This window comes from Pomacea canaliculata, linkage group LG5 (genome assembly GCF_003073045.1).
Source record: "Pomacea canaliculata isolate SZHN2017 linkage group LG5, ASM307304v1, whole genome shotgun sequence".
Taxonomy (NCBI): Eukaryota; Metazoa; Mollusca; class Gastropoda; order Architaenioglossa; family Ampullariidae; genus Pomacea; species Pomacea canaliculata.
Genome location: NC_037594.1, coordinates 10,395,527 through 10,413,708, shown reverse-complemented (window position 1 = coordinate 10,413,708; position 18,182 = coordinate 10,395,527). Strand labels below are relative to the sequence as shown.

The following is an 18,182-nucleotide window of genomic DNA, read 5'->3' as shown; positions in this document are numbered from 1 at the left end:
GGGGTGAGCAGACGACTGGGAAGACAGGTAAAATCCAGACAAAGACAGGTGGCTGCCTGTCTGCTAGGCCCTGCACACTCAATGTAACTCCGAGTCTGACAAAGCAGAGGATCATCACCGCCCACCCGTACCTGTTGGTGTCTGCACTTTTGATACGGTTCAGGTGCTCGGGTACCCACTATGTTCATGTCCACCCAGGTGGTCTCTCGCGGTTAGTTAGTAGCCCCTTTGTGATCGGCTCTTCTTTTTACTGAAGGGATGTTTTCTCTTCATTTTGTCCAGCAGCGAAGCTGGCCACATCATGGTTCACGGCGACCCGGGAACCGAGGGATGGTGAAGGTGGGAGGGAGGAAACACCAGCATGACCAGCGAAGGTCGTCTTCATGTGGCCGCTGGGTGAAGGCCGTTGGTTTCATTGTCAGGGACTGACCACTTCATTTAGCAAGCTTCCCAACAGCGCGTTCTCCTCCTGTAAACTCGCCTTTTTGGGACAAAGAATTCTCTGAGTGGCTGATTAACTTTCAGCTACGAGACATCTCTCCTAAGGGCATTCTTCAGTCCAGAGAGAGAGAGTGAAGAAAGAGGGTTTAGAGTGGTGGCAAGTAGGTGACAGTGGTCTCAGTAATGGTATCATTTGTTTGCACGGAGAAGCCTCGAGGTACCCCTAAATACCTGGCGCAAGGGTGAACTTATAGTCGCTCAGGCGTGGTTTCTTTGTGAAGAGTAAATAGACGGATCGGACGATCGACGGTGTGCGCGTGCGTGGTCTACTTGGCGCGTTCTATATAGTAACGTGCGAGTGCACCCAACACCACACACACATACACGAGCGCATGTACAAAACACGCATATATATATATGTATTGTAGTACATAAACATACACACACGTGGGAAGAAAGCAACAAAATTCATTGAATTGCAAAGCGTTTCTTTTTACTTTGGTTAACACTTTTACTGTTAAGCATCAAAACACTCCAATACTGTAACAAGTTCTTATAGCATTCTTTCTTGTTTTCTTGCTTTCATTCGCTCTCTCTCTCTCTCACACTCACACATTCCTGCTCTCCTTCACTCTTTCTAAGATCTGGGCTGTGAGGCCTATAGTCGATGCAAACACTCGATTAACAAGCAGCAACCTGCCTAGACTCTAGTTACATAACACCTGGCTAGCCTCCAGCGTATTATATGTATATAAAACAACATTTAGCCACTGTTACCGCTACACAACAACTGATTCATAATTATTCTAACCACAGCATGCACACCAAAGACAGGTCTACGTTCAGCGCCCAGCGAGTTTTCCGTATTTCTGAACTTGCACGTGACTTTGTTTCACGAGCATCATGTCACGTTCGCTCGTGCAGTCAAGAGAGAGTGGTATTCAACATCTGCATCTTATGGTGAATGACAACACACAATCAGATGTACATGCCACGACTGCTTGGCCACATGTACATGGCCATCGATGTTCTCTTCGCTGCTGTGAACTTAAGTACATGTGAACGAAGAAGAGAACAATGTAAAAACAGTATTTAAAAAGTAATAAAAAGTATTTGATAGCAGTTTTGAGCCGGTGTCTGCGTGGCCTCCCACTGACCGCATCGACAAGTGCTTTACACATGACAGTCATGGTGCTTGGAGGGGTGGTTTGGTCTCTCCCCTCGTGACATTCGGTTGTCTTACCCCCACACTGTATTCATACCCCCCGGCGAGGACACTAGTTTGCGAATTGACAGAACCTAGCGAGCGAGGAGATTGTAGCATGAGACAAACATGGCACGAAACCTGGTCACAGAGACTTGCCAGTTCCAGAAACCTGACCGTGCAGTTCCAGAACATACTTGTTGACAAACAGCACATGTCTGTTACATACCCGGCAGCTTTGACTACAAAAGCTATCCCCCGTCTCTATACGAGCACAGCGCACTTGATGTAGCTCAGCTGTGAATAATGTCACAACAGCTTGTTCACCTCTAAGTGGCCTATCTGTGAACAGTCAATCTGATCTGCCATTCATTCTCTTTGAGCAGGCATCTCGGTCTTGTGTTCACTCTACTTGACCTACCTGTGAACAGTCACGCCAGCCGTGTGAGCTAGCTATGAACGCTCACTCCAGTGCCGTGACCTAGCTGTGACCAGCCATGTTCTCTCTACGTACGCTAGCTGTGAACGCTCAGCCCGGCAGTGTTCACTTCTGTGACCTAGCTGTTAACAAAATCCTCGCCGTTGGCTTCCTCGAGCCTGGGTCGTGTGGGCCAGGACACGCGGAACTCTGGGTCCGGAGCTGCAATAATCCCTCGTCGTCCTTTTCCTCCGCGCTATCCTCTTCGTCGTCGTCGCTGTCGCTGGCCCCAGCGCTGGAGTACATGGAGGCCAGTCGCGCCTGATGCTGCTCCAGAGTCTGTTTGCGCCACTTGATGCGGCGATTCTGGAACCACACCTTCACCTGGGCCTCTGTCAGACTCAAGGAGGCCGCCAGGTAATACCTGCGCACAGCGAGAAGCAATACAAAGTGTGATTTCACGTTTGTATTTATGTATATGTTAGGTAGATAGCAACCATACACATAGATGGATAAATAAAAGAATTATTTTAAGTTCCTTCTGTTAGATTCTGCAATGCACATGTGGTCATTTTGAAAACACTTTCATAAAGTTAGACACAAATTGTTTACAGATAGTAACAGAAGACAAAAATAACAAATAAAATAATGAGTTAATAAAGTACTTTTTTAAGTTCTATTTCGTGTTTCTCATGCAACACTTGATAAAATCAAGATGCTATCGAAGCTAAATATGTTACTAATTTATCTTCATTAATTTAATAATATTACTAGATGTCAACTATTAAATATTACTTAACTTGCGTCCAGTTAAGTGCTTTTATCCAGAAAAGCTTTCAGTTTATTTCTAAAATGATTTGTTCCATATTCCACGGTATAAACAAGATTTAGTTGTTAATATACAGATTTATTAATTAATTTATTAAATCATATAGTTGTTCGATTAATCTCACTCTCCTGGACTACTATATACTGACTAGTACTATCTCGCAGTCTTCTCTACCCGCAGACTCGTACATTCTCAGTGCTATGCCGACTATATAGTGACTACAGTAGTATTATCAGGTATTATCTCACCTTTCTGTGCCCACCATGTACTGCTGTCTTTCAAACTCCGCCTCCAGACGCTCCAGTTGCTCAGGTGTGAAGATGGTGCGGACTCGCTTGCCTTTCCCTGACGACTTCCGCTCAGAGCAACCTGAACATGACAAAGCCACGACATCAACATCCCTCCTTCCTCTCATCCTTGTTTCTTTCCTTTCTTGTTTATTCTTTCATTTCTTTCTTTCGTTTTTTTATTGTTTAATTTTTTTCTGTCTTTGGTTACTATTTAAAATTTTATTTTTATTTCGTTTTTTTCTTTGTTTTCGTTTGTTTGTTTGTTTTTTGTTGTTTTGCTCCTTTTCTTTCTTTTTTTTTCGTTAGTTAATTTTTCTTTTATTTGTCTTCCCTTTGCTTTGTTTGTTTTTCTTCCATTCAAACGTTGTTTTCCGTCCTTCCTCAGTTTGTCGCATACTGTACAAATCATTTTTAAGCCTGTCCTGAAAAAAGTACAAATAAATGTAACACTCCATGTTTCAGTGGATCCTTCTCATTTCTTCGAAAAAGAAAAAAAAAAGTTTTATAAATGATTCTCTCTCTCACGCACACACGCACGCACGCGCTCATGCACCGGCACACCTGCGAGTGCTTTTCTGAGACTATAGCACTGACTTATCTAGGGTCTGTCAGCCATCTGCTGCTTGTTTTTAGTTCTGATTACCTTTTCATGTAGGCTTTTGCGATAGCGGGGAGACAAATGCATAGACAGCGAGGCAAGGTGGAGAAATCAGGGGCAGTTAATTTATCTGCAGGCTTGTGTTTGGACACGCTATCGTGTGCACAAAATTCCACACGTGATTTGCAGATAGCATCGCCTTTGATGTTGCCGAAAAAATTAATAAGACCTGTATGGGGATTTTGTAAACAGTAAGGAGTGAATCATTCGTTGATCTTTTGTCGGACATTTACCCATTAAAGAAACACTTTGAAATCTGTCTCACTTTTCGTTTGTCTGAGGTTTTCTTCGCGCGCTCACGTGCGTGTGTGGGTGTGTGTGTGCGCGTGAGTGAGTGTGTGAGCTATCCCCCTTCATAAGATTTATTTTACCTGTCTTCATCCTACGAACATTGCAACAATATAATTTCCAACATGTATAATTATTAAATTTAATGCATTTTTTTCGCTTTACCGAAGATGCAAAAAGAAAACCAAAAAAAAAAAAGATGATGATGATGAAGACGACGACAATGATGATAGTCGATGTGATGTGAAGGAATGGTTGGCGGATAAAAAAAAAAAAATCAATGATAGAAAAATGTTCTCATTTGTCGGGGTGCGACATCTTTTAATTTCTAATTCCTTTGGGTTTGTTTTTGCTAACATTGCATTTTTTCGAGTAGGAAATTATTAAATGATTTTAATCTTTTTTTCTCAGGAAAAGAAACAACGCATGCTGGCTGTGTACTTGTGTTACATTTGGGTGGTCCCAGTGTGGGTATAATTAGGTACCCTTGTGAAGCATATATCCTGTAGTGCAATGGTAATCATGTTTGACGATGTGAACTCCTCAGCTAAGTGGTCTGTAAGCAGGAAACAAGAGGCCTTATAACAAGAGAGTTTATTAAACTTGTGGCGCGGGTACAGAAGCTACCCACTGCACGCAGTCGACGATTTTCTCTCCTACTTCACCCGGCGGTGCAGCTATAAACGTGCACTTCAGCTGCGATACAGGATACAACATTGGAGAGTCTTAGCGAAAAGGTGTGAAAGAAGAAGCGAACTGGACAGATAGCTCGGGGAGATCAGAGGTCAGCATATAGCAAAAGTCAAAAACAACTTTTTGTGTGAGGTCTTCGTTTTATGTGGTTGAAGATCTTGTCGCCAAAGAACACAAAGGCTCTATAATACCAAAAGCCTGAAATGATTTTTGATTGGAGGAAGAATGTTATTATATCATAGTTTGGTTTTGTGGGGAATTTTTATTTTCGATCAGCGAATGGCGTTGTTCGAAATAAGCTTTTTCACATCAATCAATATCGACTACTTCCAACCACAGCAAACATGTCAAGAGATGACCAGTGTCATAAGAACATACCCTCCCATCACCAGTAGCAAACCCTTTGTAAAGGTTCTTAATTAGGCTTCGATCAGTCACACTTCTTACAAAATTGTACATCCCTCCCCCCACCGCCCTGTAATTATGTTATTTATGTCAATAGTTACACCTGTCCCTAACCACGTGTACACAGGAACATGCAATGGCAGCTACATCTGGTGTAAGGACCAACGGCATTTCTTTCTTTATCAACAACACAGCAACCCTCGTATAATTCTTTCAATTGATGACCAAAATAGTCACTCGTGTCAAATAGGACCTCAAGGACCTCTGATCATACATCGATACAGAAAGAGATACAGATGTAGCTGTATAGGTTGTTACCCATGCATCATCGCTCCTGGACTACGGAAATGACTTTCTGTCGAGGTTTGGCGGCTGCTGGCGGCGCGCGGAGAGAATTAATGAACTTTTGATACAGTTCCCCGCCTCTTTTTGCTGCCGATGACAGAAAACATCAACACATCATTTCCCCAGCTAAACACGCCGCATCGCGCAAAGGAGGAAAAGGGGGGAGCGAGGCGCAGGCGCGTGTTTGTGGGTTTACTTTTAGACCACACGTGCAGTTTGCTGTTCGCTTGTCGCTTCTTTTCAGCGCGTGTGTGGTCTGATGGCGAGTCTGAGTTTCCCTAATGCACAGGTTGTGTCCTGAGCTTGGTAAAAGGGAGAGAGAAAAAATCACGATAGAGCAGAAACGAGATCGCAGATTATGATACCTATCAGGAGTGATCAGAAATAACGCACCTGTGAGAATTCCATTGCCCGGCCACTTCAACCCCCGTGAAGCAAAGCAGATTAATTTCATTTTAATAATAATAATAATAATAATAATAATAATAATAATAGTTGTTGTTGTAATAATAATTATCATCATCGTCGTCGTCATTTAGCTTCTAGGTAATGTTGCTTCTTGTAAGGTCTGTTGAAATATCTTTGAATGCAGGCTAGAATATCGTGAATATAGATATTGTGCATTTCCGAACCATATTTATGAAAGAATGGGAATGTACAATTTCTTACAAGTAGAGGCTCTGCATGCATTATATATTGATATAAGGGATGTGTACAAAGTGAAGAAGTGTTTAAAAAAGTTCCAAGAATTAAAAAGTTAAAGGGTTTAATTTTAGCTTAGTATTAATTATTTCTGTCCAGGAAAAACAAAAGAAAACAAGACATAAAAATCAAAGGCGTAGGTAAAATGCTAAAAGTAAAGACAATCATATATCAAACAAAGAATTTAGTAGATATTCTCTGATTTTCCTTTTTACCCTTTCTTACACTTTTCACTGAAGTGATTCAAACAGACAATGGCGCTCGCATCGGAGTGAAACATCGACAGGTTGAAAATGTTTAAACTGTCTCAAGCTCCTCAGTTACTTCGAGGATACGAAGGCAATTAGGGTTTGTAATATGTCTAGGGCAGTGGTTCTTAACCTGGGTTCGATCGAACTCTCGGGTTCAGTGAGTCGGTCTCATGGGTTCGGCGGAGCCTCCGCCACGGAGGTCAAGACACATCCGCAATTAGTGATGACACAAAAGAAGGGTTCGGTGAATGTGCATGTGAAACTTGTGGGTTCGGTACCTCAAACAAAGTTAAGAACCACTGGTCTAGGGTAAAGGGGCCTTAAAGACGAACCAAAAGCGGTGTTAAAGCGATCAAATCAGAGCCAAAGCACATTATAAAATGTAACATGACATGACAAAATTTAATAAGACACAGCAAAACATTTTAAAGACAAGTCGCAGTCACTCAGCATGTTGACTAGAACATTTATCTCTGGGAATTATACCGACAACTTCACGACGTTTTCTATAAACAGTATTAATCTGAAGGAGAAGTTAAAAAATAAGTAGTAATAAAATTCTAACTGATCTGCCTGAAAACTGAAAATAATTTCACTTACAAAAATTAATACTAACAGAATTTTTTTTAAAGAACATTTTTTTCTCCTGCTCCTGCTGCTGTTTTCCTCTCGCATGATTATGTAAACAATTGTTTGTAAGAAAAAGGAGTGAAGGGCACAAAAATAACCAATTGGTCACCCAGATAAACCCGAATGTATCTTTGAGAAGACTTCACTACTGTTAAAATTTTTACTAACGAAGAGCACAAACATAGGGAACTAATTAAATCCAGCAAAACTTCATATTAATGAGTCCCTCCGTGCAGTTTCTATTTTATGTGACTTGTGGCTGTTTTCAGGTGAAAATAATGCGAACTTCTTCAAACATAGAACTCCGCAGGTGGTAGGGGCGGTCTGTTGTCAGTAATGACAAAATATTTTCCTTTCATTAGTCACCTGAAATCGACCGCCTCCGGGGAGGGGTGGGTCACGACTGGCTAGAGAGCGGCAAGCAACATCACCTGTTCTACCCGGGGTACCTGAGATAATCATTTTGCTCATAGCGGTCGCACCTGTTTATCGTCATGAGTATAACAATGTTGAAAGACGACATAAAGACAACTTTACATTCCAACAATATTTATGTCTTGTTATATCACCCCAAGGAAGTTACTTTTATTTATCAGAATGTATATCAGTTATTTTGTTAACAGGTTGGAAATGTTAAACTGCGATACACATGGTAATTTTTATCGCATTTAAATCTTTCTAATGAAGGGTTGTTTTTTTTTTAAGACAACGTTCGCAAGATAAGCAAAGAAAGATTATCATTAGCAACGAATGTTAGAAAGCACGGCCATGACATGATGTGGAATTATTAAAGTCTTCGTGAGATCATAGTGGTATACCTTCTGCAGACGACAATGTCTGAAATGTCATCCACGATGTCATCGACGATCTTATCCCGTTGCTAAAACACTAAGAGCCGTTACTGAGAGTGGAACTAATTTACGACAAAGGATGAAGAAAGGGAAACACGAAGTGACTGTCCGCGAGCAGGAGGCTGGGGAATAGGTAAGAGGCAAAGAAAGTGATCAGTACTTTTTTTTTTAAAAAGTGGCGAGAGATGAGATTAAATTTCGCAGCAGATGGTGCATTCATCAAGAATACAGAAAATTGAACCTAATCGAAGGGACTACGTTCAGTAATAAAACTGAACACGACTCTCGACCACACAGCTCGCGAACCACAAGGTGTGGTATTAAATGACAGGTGTGTACCCGAGTGGTTTTAGTTTTCCTATTAACAGGCTAAAGGCACTTCTTATCCGGACACATACTGTCAATTAAGTAAACATGCAACTTTTGTATGTGACCGCCGTATAAAACCACCAAACCGAGCGAACAGCATCGATACCCAGGTAAAAGGAAGATGGAGATGTTCATACCTTTCGCAGACGACTTGAGTCCACCAGCTGCTGTCGCAGATTTTTCGTAGTAAGGGTGAGCTGATCCCAGGAGTCTTTGATGTCGACGAATAGCCAGGTAGCTCTCAGGTGTCGTCTGCTGCATCTGCGCGGGGTGGGGAGGTGGAGTAGCCAGGCTGGAAGATGGAGAGAAATCTTTTACCTCTTCCTTCTTCTCCCGATCTCCGTGAAGTATTGCGTCTATCGTGAACGACGACCTTTTCTGGGCGACAACCCGTGATGGTTGTGAGGGTGGCTGTGGTGGAGTGGATGGTGGTGGATGTCGTGACTCGGACACTCAGTGTCGTTGTTGTTGTGGTGGAGGTGGTGGTTGTTGTTGTTGTTGACACAGAGCGCCAGGTTGCTGGAGTGGCCGCCGACGATGTTGCGGCAGTAGGTGGGGTAGGCAGGCATGGCCGTGTTCAAAAATGCAGGATGAAGAGTAAAATCGTGACCTTTGTTATGGAAAAACTGCATATAAGGCCACAGCATGTACTGCGACACGGCGTCTGGGTAGCCTCCAGTCTGCATTATTCTGTCTATCCGCCAGACAAATACAAGTCTCCAGTAAACAGTCTTCGTACTGCAAGCACTCGAGCTTCAAATTTCGTTTAAAATAGAAAAAGTTAAATTAATAATTTTCACATCACTGTCACCTATTAAAAAATTTTTCAAGAGGGGGTATTTTTTTTTTAACGATGCTTCCGTTTTCTTTGAAAGTCACCGTTAACTTTTCTATTCAAAATCTTCCCCGAAATTTGATGGTTAAATTGTTAAACGCAGACAACTGTCTGATTATCTCATGATCAAGATCAAGAACTTTGCTCGCTAATTATTTCAAAAGCCTCGGTTCGTTCAGAAACTCTACCAGAGAGATTCGCACACTACACTGCACATACTCCGAGCTGGAGTCGTTCACTCCATCAGCTGATGACGCTCGTAAAGTTGATAAAATGCCGCCACGCGCGCCTGGCGAGCGAAGACAGTGCTTTTCCCTGCCCCATGGTACATTTCAAACTGTTCTCGGGTATCGACAAGCTAACGCCACCCATAAACTCACCCTGCGTCTTTATAACGCCACGTCGTGGGCGGTCCTTGCGGCGGAATCGACCACTCACGGCGAGTCATTATTCCTTGACCCTCGACCCGTGCTGAGTGACGACCAATGGCGTGCGGCTGGTCGAGGGCTGGGCGGTAAGCAGGTGGAGATAATGGCTTGACGCCTTTTCTTGCCTCGGCTGTTGACGAGTGCCGTTGAGCGGCCCTTGAGAGGTCGGAAATGAAAGTAACTAAGTGTGGCCATCAATAACAGGAGCGACCGGGAGGGTGGACTTGACACAGAGAGGAGGGAGGCAGCGAGAGAACATTTTTGTTGTAAGAAGATTTATTGACGGGCAGCCGTGTAACATTGCGCGTGCCAAATCACTCCGTGTAACATTGTGCGTGCTAAATTATTCTGCACTTAGTGCCATTTCTACAATTTGCATTTTGTTACAATCTGTAGCAAAAATTAGTAACAAGTTTCGCTATTATCGTGGCAAAACATCTCAGTGTCTATTCCAGTTCATCTATTTGCTTAAAATATAAAATGTTAGAGGTCATTTTTTTTTCTCTTTTGTGAAAGTACATTCGCATTTATTGTGCGAATTCACACATGAAAACGTCCTAACTATGAAAAGATTTTAATGAAGTAGGAACTCCTGTATCTGTACTTTTCCTCACATCCTCTCGGAAACACTTGAGCTTGAATCCCGTCGACCTCTACTGTGAACTCATTGACCTAGGTCTCTACAGATAAAGAGATTTTGACTTGTGGAAATGTTGTGACCACAACACAGGACATGTCATTTGAGTGAAGCTAGCTAGTTTTCGAGCAGCCTATTGACAGTGACAGTAAGTAATTCTCTATGTTTTTATGTATCTGTTGGGTATATTTTTCCTGTAGTGTGCACGGCATCTTGTGCAATTCGACCGAGTCAAATAAAGGCCGTGGTCAAAGAGTGGTCTCACACTCGCATAAACAAGTTTTAGCTAAGATTGAAGCACAACTTCTCACTGATATTCTAGCTGAGATCGATGTCGGTCACTAAAGGTTTGATACTATTTCCACAAATTTGTGAATTTGTGTGTGTGTGTTGGGCCGTTTTTTAATTGTTTTTATCGTAGCATGAGTTTAAAATTTTTCATCTTGCTTCATCCGAACATTCTTGTATATGTTTTGTATGTATTAGGCATACATTCCAGTATATACTTCAGCCTATACCAGTGTATGTATCCTCGTTCTATCTCAACATTCTTGTATTACTTCACCCCGTCCTGTGTATGTATTAGCTCCACATTTCTAGCATCTATCAACCCAACCCATTGTATATATTAGTAACCTAGTATCGACAGAGCCTGCAGCCCATTTCCATTTTGTGAGTAAGAGAGACCATCTCAGCTAATCAGTGAAAAGCAAGTCATTTAGAACTGTCACAGTGTCTGTCCCAAGGTCCACCCCCAATGAACGACACCCAGGCCATTATGGAAGGGAACAATTCAAACCCAGGCCACCGTGACCCGCATGTTTGTCCAGCTACTTCCTTGCTTCCACCCCTCCCCCTCTCTCCCCCTCCCCACACACACCCTCTACTAATCCCGTACGCCTTCCTCTCTGAACAGTCTCATCAAAAAAAGTTTTAGTGGACACATCAATGCCTTCATAAAAGAACCAGCGCACAGAGGACCCTCATGTCTCTTGCCGCCATTTTATTCCCACCTTCCAGCCTGACGCGGGTTCATCATCTTTGAGGAACTTTGACAGGTAGCTGATGATACAAGGGCGACAACAATTCTCAACAACACTTTCCTTTATCTTTCAGCTAACGAACGAGACCATGAACAGGGTGGCATGATAGAATTGATCGAGGAGCAGTCGAGGTGTTTTGTCGTCAAAAACAGAAGACGACAGGACAAGGTCTCCGATGTGTCCTTCGACAGCTGAACAGTTCACACCATCAGCCACTGTTGTCATTCACCTGCCACACGCCTGACAAGGACAGGTTAAGTAAAGCAGACGTCCCTGAGACAACTTTAGCTCTAATTGGAACCTTTACTATTTTTTAAAGCAGCAATGGCTTTCTAAGATTTCTAAGAAAAACTATGCATCGCCAAAGAAATTAAATTAATTTCAAAGACATGTCAGAAAAGCATGCTCTGATCACGTGACGATAACATTTTTTTTACCTCTCCCTTTTTCATCGTTTGAGCGGCACAGGTTGCACTGTACACTCTGGGACTGGGGTGGGATCCCTGCGGCGCTAATTAAAGCTCGCGTAAGATCACGAAAAGGCAGACACCCACTCACGACCACCCGTCCTTGTCACACCACACAACAGCTGCACGGGGATGCCAAAGGCAATTTCAAACGAACCTTCTCGCCACCCGCTTCCCAAGCCAAATTCGACTAAACCTCAACCCCCAGCAGGTGGGATCTCAGAACTGCATCAGGTATCCCCTTCACATTGGGGAGAGGGTCAGGGTCAGGGCCAGGTTCAGGGTCAGACTGCTGTGTATACTCCATGTCGGAGTCACTCGTACACCCGGTTCTTCTTCTTCCTCAGTACACAGGAAGTCATTGATTGTTTGCATTGACAAACATGATATGTTAAAGGTGGGTGGGTGGGCGAGGATAGGGAGAGGTGGCAGTAATTTCTGGCGGATGTTCAGAGGGATGTCCTTTTCCTTTCCCTTTTTGTCTTCTCAGTGCTAGAAACTTCGCTTCCACCTTGACCCCCGTCACGGAGATCATTGTTCTCCGGTGTGCCTCCTACCTGTGCGAGACTACAGGAGAGGAAACTGAGGCGGGTTCAGCGCTGTGGTCGTGCGCTGGTGGACATCAAGGTGGACCTCATCTCTTTCAGATACTTTCGTGTTTAATGGCGTGGAAGTGAAGGACATTGTGGCTTCATAGTGTATCTTCATAGGCAATCTATCGTCTCCGGAGTCGTAGTGTTCGACACCGGCCAAAGCCCCCTTTCTCTCTGACGGGACCTGGCTTTTCTGTCCGCCTCAATGAACCGCCGAGTTAGGCGGATCCTCCCGTTTGCTTGCTCATCCTGACGAGACCCTACCCATCCATCTCCTGATGGTCACTGATCCTTGCGGTCTGGTAACAGGCATTATACAAGGTCTCAAGTAAGTGGACGGTTAACTCTCGCAAAATGGTGAGTGTTGTGCAACCCATCGCGGCTTTTGTCCCCGAGGAAAGAAAGGAAAACCGTGCCACCCACACTTGGGCGGTCAGTGGAGAAAGAAAATCTAGCATGGCGTATAATTGAGATGTGAGTGGTCCGAGTCCAGAGAATGGCATGACCGTCTTTTGATTGGTAACTTCTCTGGGGTCATTTGGACAGTGAGATAGGAGTAGGGGCAGGGCACTAGAAAAGCGTCCATTGAGCGCCTTAAATTATGTTTCAGTTACATTATGGAGCAGAAAACCTGGAGGGGAGTGTCATAGCTGACCACGAAGAAACTAAGTCAATTTTCAACCGCAGTGAACAGGGAAGGTTTTGTCATTTAGTGTCGTCCTAAGGGTAATAGACCATGCCAGCCGGTGTCCGAATTGGAAAATGTACAAGCAGCCCTAAAGGAGAAAACAATCTCAACAACTCAAGAACCTGATAGGAGCAGTCCTTTCAGTCAAGTTAGCCACAGGGGATACCGCTTCCGACAACATCTGACAGCATCAAGCTGCGTTTGTTTGGAGCACCAGCCGACCGGGCAGCAAGGACGTCACTCGGTGTTTCCTGACGAAAGTCAATTAAGTCGATGACGGGATTGTGACTTCACGCAAGCCACTAGCCAGCCCTCGTGTAACTTATCTAATCTCCTCTCGGCTAATGATGTATGTGATCACAGTGAGAATCAAACTCCCCCATCGAAGATAAACATAAACTTCCCAATTATGCAAGTCAACCATGTGACGACGATAGTTAGGTTTATCAGATCCACTTTGTCATTTGCCTCGGTCTTCGTAGTCCACTGAACTGAGAGTTCAATCAGGATCTGCTTCATCACTGGAAAATAAGCATCGACTAAACCCTCGTGTGTCTTTTTCATATTTTGTTAAAGATGATAATGATAAAAGCTTAGATGATATGACAGAATCAGCCTTTTACAATCAGCGTCAGAGCTATCCTCCACCACAGAAATGACCTTCCTCTTCAAGAACGCACCTACCCGAAGTTCCAGGGCAGCAGAGATACGATCGCCCGGGTGGAGAAGTGAGGCAAGAATAACAGGACAGGAGAGAACTTACATCTTGCTGGGGGGATGGGTGGGGGGGGCTTATTTGTATTTCCTATTCACAGACTATTTACATGTCCCTCATTTCAGACTCCATTTAATTTTCTTTTCTTTTCAGGCTGGGTGTCCGGAGTGTGTTGTGCTGGAGACACATTGTGAGTGGAACGGGCGTGACAGGCTAAAGAAAACAAGTGAGCGAGCTGTAGAGTGAAGTGGACAGGAAGAGAGACGAGGTGTGTAATAAAGTCATGGGATGGAAGTGAAGCTCGTTTTGCGCAGAGTGCTGAGTACGCATGTATGTACCGTGTGCTGTGTGTATGTGTGAGAGAGAGACTTCACTTGGAACCTTCGTCATGTGATAAGGCCGTTATGGTAAAACGTTATGATTCGGCGGATAAGCTTGGGAAGTAGAAAGAGGGTCGAATAGGTCTGAAGATGTGAGTCGGGTGGTGGGTGGCTGAACCTGACACGTGAAACAATATCCGTCACCAGTCTACTCAATGCAACGACGTCGACTCCAGTATGTGAAAAGGTCGCTGACAACATCTGCTGGGGGAGTGACACATCGTCTGTAGACAAACTGTCAGAAAGTGGACAATGAACAGACGGACAATTAACATACAGAAGAAAATCAGTCTGACAATAAACAGACAAAAAACGAACCGACAATCAACAAACCAATAAAGAACACATGACAAACAAAAGTCCATTCCGTAGATGAGTAATTAACAAACCGATCAATCGCAATCAGTCGCAGCTAATTTTTCAACCAGTTGTTTTACTTTTGTAGGTAAAACGTTAGTGTGGAAAGTTCCATGGCCTCAAGCCCGTAGGTAAAAGACAGATGTAAGACGCCCAAGGCCTGTGACTGTTGCAGAGTGAAATGCTAGCTGTTCACTTGAATTGTTAGTGGTTCAAATGAACGTCACATGTCGGTGGTTCAGAACAGGGGTCAGAACTACAGTCGCTTATGGGAGTGAATTTCAGTCGGCAAGTTGAAAGACAAGATGTCTAAGTTCCACCTGGGAGTCACGACGGTCACAAGACTTTGAGAAGTCGACAGAAAGACTGCTGACCACTCAGCACCTACCATGGACGAATCGCGAGAAACAGTTTAAGCCCGGCAGGTAAACACAAAACAAATAACGAGCTTCCTGTGGCCTATGATGTGCCACCCCTACCCCACCCTACCTGGTACCACCGCTCCTCCTTAGTCTGGTGCCGCTGGCGAGAGTACGTGGGTGTGAAAAGCTGTAAAGTCCAATTTGCGAAATGGCCTCTCATTGAAAACCGCCAAGAATAACACCGGGGCTTAGCCCACGGACCTCGTTCAGCTTTCAATGGCCGGTCGAGTGTTGAGAGATAATCGGCTTGGTGACCGGCGGCCAGCAAACACTCGGTCACAAGGGACTGTCACCGGCTCGCTGGAGTGGGCGCCTCCCGACACTGGGCTTTCATCCACATCCTCCCACAACCCCGAGAAAGTGGAGCTCATCATGCGGTCACTGGGTGTGTGCGTAACGTGTAATTGCTTCCATAATTTACTTGTGGTCGGCTAATTTATTAATTTATTAATGTCAGCTTTCGGAAGACTTGCAATGGAAAGTTGTGCAAGACACTGTACTTGTCATCTATCTATCGACACAAATTAAAAATACATACAGATAAATATGTATACGTGTAAGCACATTATTTGCATATCTACTTTTATACATGCTTATAAATATTACAAATATATAATATTATATACATATACGCAAAATCTAGACACACACAGAAATTCAGGTATCGCGCATAAACATCTTTATACAAGCATACGAAATGCATTTAAAGCATACACAGTGGTCACGTGACACCTTGTTGCTAACGTCACATCCTCCTCTCCACGCCATCAGTTCCCAAACTGACGTCAGCACCAGTGAGCACTGCTGACGCGGTAGGCACCATGTCACGCTCTCTGCATGCGCACATCCGGGTCTGACGGCGCACGTCTGTCTTGTGGGACCCTCCGTGGAGGATGGGAAGAGATAAGTCTGTTTACTTTCCTCTTTACCTGTCGTCTAGTCGGGTTTCTGTCTGTCATCATGGTGTCAGCGACTGCTGGCTGCTTTCAGTTTTGTAACAACAGCCAAGAGGGCCGGCTAACTTTGCTGTTGTTATCTGGGAAGCTAATCGTCAGTGTGGTACAGTCAGTGACACAGTCAGGCCGTCAGACAGAAGAATTACCTTCTGTAGACACAGTTCAAAAGAAAACAAATTACATACTTAACTGCAGGTAAAGCCGATCAAAGGCTGCGTATGTAACAATAAAGCCTGGATACTCAGTACAGTCCCTTTGTCACTGTCCAGCCACCTTTCACCAGACTAATACCTACATCACATGGATACAGGTGATTTACAAGACTGACCCTGGTTTACATCCTTCAGATGACTGGGCACTGAAAAAAGCAAGATGTTAGAGCAAGGAACTAGTGTCGTACGTTACGATCAGAAAGACGAAGATGGCTGTCATGGAAAAGAAACGAACCCTTGTGTATATCATGCCTTTATGTAACCTATCCCTAACACCGTGTATATAATTTAGTTATTTGTATACAAAGAGCGGATTGTGCGTTATCAGTCGGAAAGGCAAGACATGGCATAATAACTGTCTGGTGAGAAATAAGCTTTCAAATATTTATTGATTTTATTCAGCGATGCTGATTGTCAAATATACTGAAAAGAAAAAGTTGAGGTTTAGTTTGGTTTGTGGGAGGAGGGGCAGAGCCAAGAGCTTACAACATTGGCCTCCCAACCTGAAGGCGTCGGTTCGATACACTCTGGCGAAGCGAGCCCCTCAGTCGACCCAGCTGTCGGGAATGTGTATCTGACTGTAGATAGGTGGGGAAAGGTAACCAGCGGAAAAAGGAGAGATGGGCATCACTCTCACCAAAAAAAAAAAAAAAAATTGCCCCCGATAAAAGTTAGACTTTTAACACCTCAAACATTCTTAACGACCTGAAAAATTGGAACGCTTGCAATTCTTTTTTTTTTTACCTTTTGTTTGTCAATATTGAAACAATGTTTGTAGAATGTGTGACATGCTGATGAAATGTTTGCTGTATTTGTGAGTTAAACTTATGCAGACAAGATGGCGGTAAATTTGGAAAGTCACAAAGTTTACGTTCATTAATTCCTTTAGTTCATCACATGAGAGGATCATGTAAATCGTTTGATTCTTCTCAGAGTGTTTGTTTATTGATTGCTGTCTTGTGAGTATTATTGACTTCTCGTGAATATTTGTATTGCAAGAATAAGAACATACAGCATCCGTCATTCGTTTTACTCAAAGACAAATAAAAACTGCTAATATCCTAAAAGAATTGAGCTGTCAGAACGAGGCTCAAAGAAACCCCGCTTGATCTGATGCCGGGTCGTCAGCAAGGGCCAAACTCTACCCGCCTTATTTGTTGTGGACCAGAATACCCAAACCCCGCGCCCCCGCCCACCTCCTCCCAACCCATTTAACACCCTCTACTTGAGTTCATCCCATAATCACCCATGAAAATTAGCATCCACAAGGAAATTTTCGACACCATCAACTCTTCCCCCTCGATAACTCCGCGCTGGCCGCCATGTTGGGGCCGGCCTATAAGCGGCACCATTCATTAGACTTCAGACGGTGCTGAGGACATCAAATAGAGTCAATTCCAAACCGCCCGGCAGCGTGCACACTTCCAGGCATTCTCGTCTGTCGTCTGCTCCTCCACCGGAAACGACCTGCCCTGACGGATGGCGCGCGTTGCCAAGGCAACACTTCGGCGGCTAATATTAGGGGAGGTAATGCGGGTGATGAGGTACGCTTCCGAGAACAAGGCTGAAATAGTGTTAATGCGGAAAAAAGTTTAATTGGACCAGGGAAATCCAAGGGAGCGAGTTATTGAACTCGAAACAACTGTAGTTAGGTTGCTCTCAAAATGAGAGGAATCGTGTATTTTGTGTCATCGGTGTTGGACGATAATCACGACAATGGCTCGCTCTACGACTTCATCATTGCTTAGGGATCTTTCTAATATTCGTGACAATATTGCTTATTTACTAGAAAATCTTCTCCATCAGCACATCTCTTCCCAAGAACGAAAAAGATGAAAGAAAGGTAGTCATGAAAATAAAGAAAAAAAAATTTGCCGGTTCAATCACGCGCAGTCTGTGCCACTTGAACTCCCCGAGTCCGCGCCCAATATGAGGGGAGGTAATGCGGGCAATGAGGTGCGAGTGGTAAAAGGCCACGAAAGGAATGGTGGTCTTGGCGTGCCGAGCCACACGATTAACCTGTGTTATGGTCGGGGCTGGCCGAGACAGGCTCCATTGGAGACATTGATGAGGTC

General features: G+C 43.9%; 1 protein-coding gene across 1 annotated transcript; it reads right to left on the bottom strand.

The window, feature by feature from the left end:
* Positions 1-380: 380 nt before the first annotated feature.
* LOC112565385 (homeobox protein not2-like) lies at positions 381-9,550 on the bottom strand. The gene is made up of 3 exons (XM_025240810.1): positions 8,512-9,550; positions 3,141-3,261; positions 381-2,487 (listed from the first exon to the last, which is right to left on the bottom strand). The coding sequence occupies exons 1-3, from the start codon at positions 8,633-8,635 to the stop codon at positions 2,190-2,192; spliced, it is 543 nt and encodes a 180-aa protein (XP_025096595.1). The 5' UTR covers positions 8,636-9,550; the 3' UTR covers positions 381-2,189.
* Positions 9,551-18,182: the final 8,632 nt, after the last annotated feature.

Bases quoted from the DNA above. Each gene is read 5' to 3' on its own strand.
- LOC112565385 (XM_025240810.1), bottom strand. From the start codon at position 8,635: ATGCAGCAGACGACACCTGAGAGCTACCTGGCTATTCGTCGACATCAA. The intron at 3,262-8,511 runs GTATGAACATCT...TGTCATGTTCAG, and splicing joins ACTCAAGTCGTCTGCGAAAG to GTTGCTCTGAGCGGAAGTCG. The intron at 2,488-3,140 runs GTGAGATAATAC...CGCTGTGCGCAG, and splicing joins TACATGGTGGGCACAGAAAG to GTATTACCTGGCGGCCTCCT.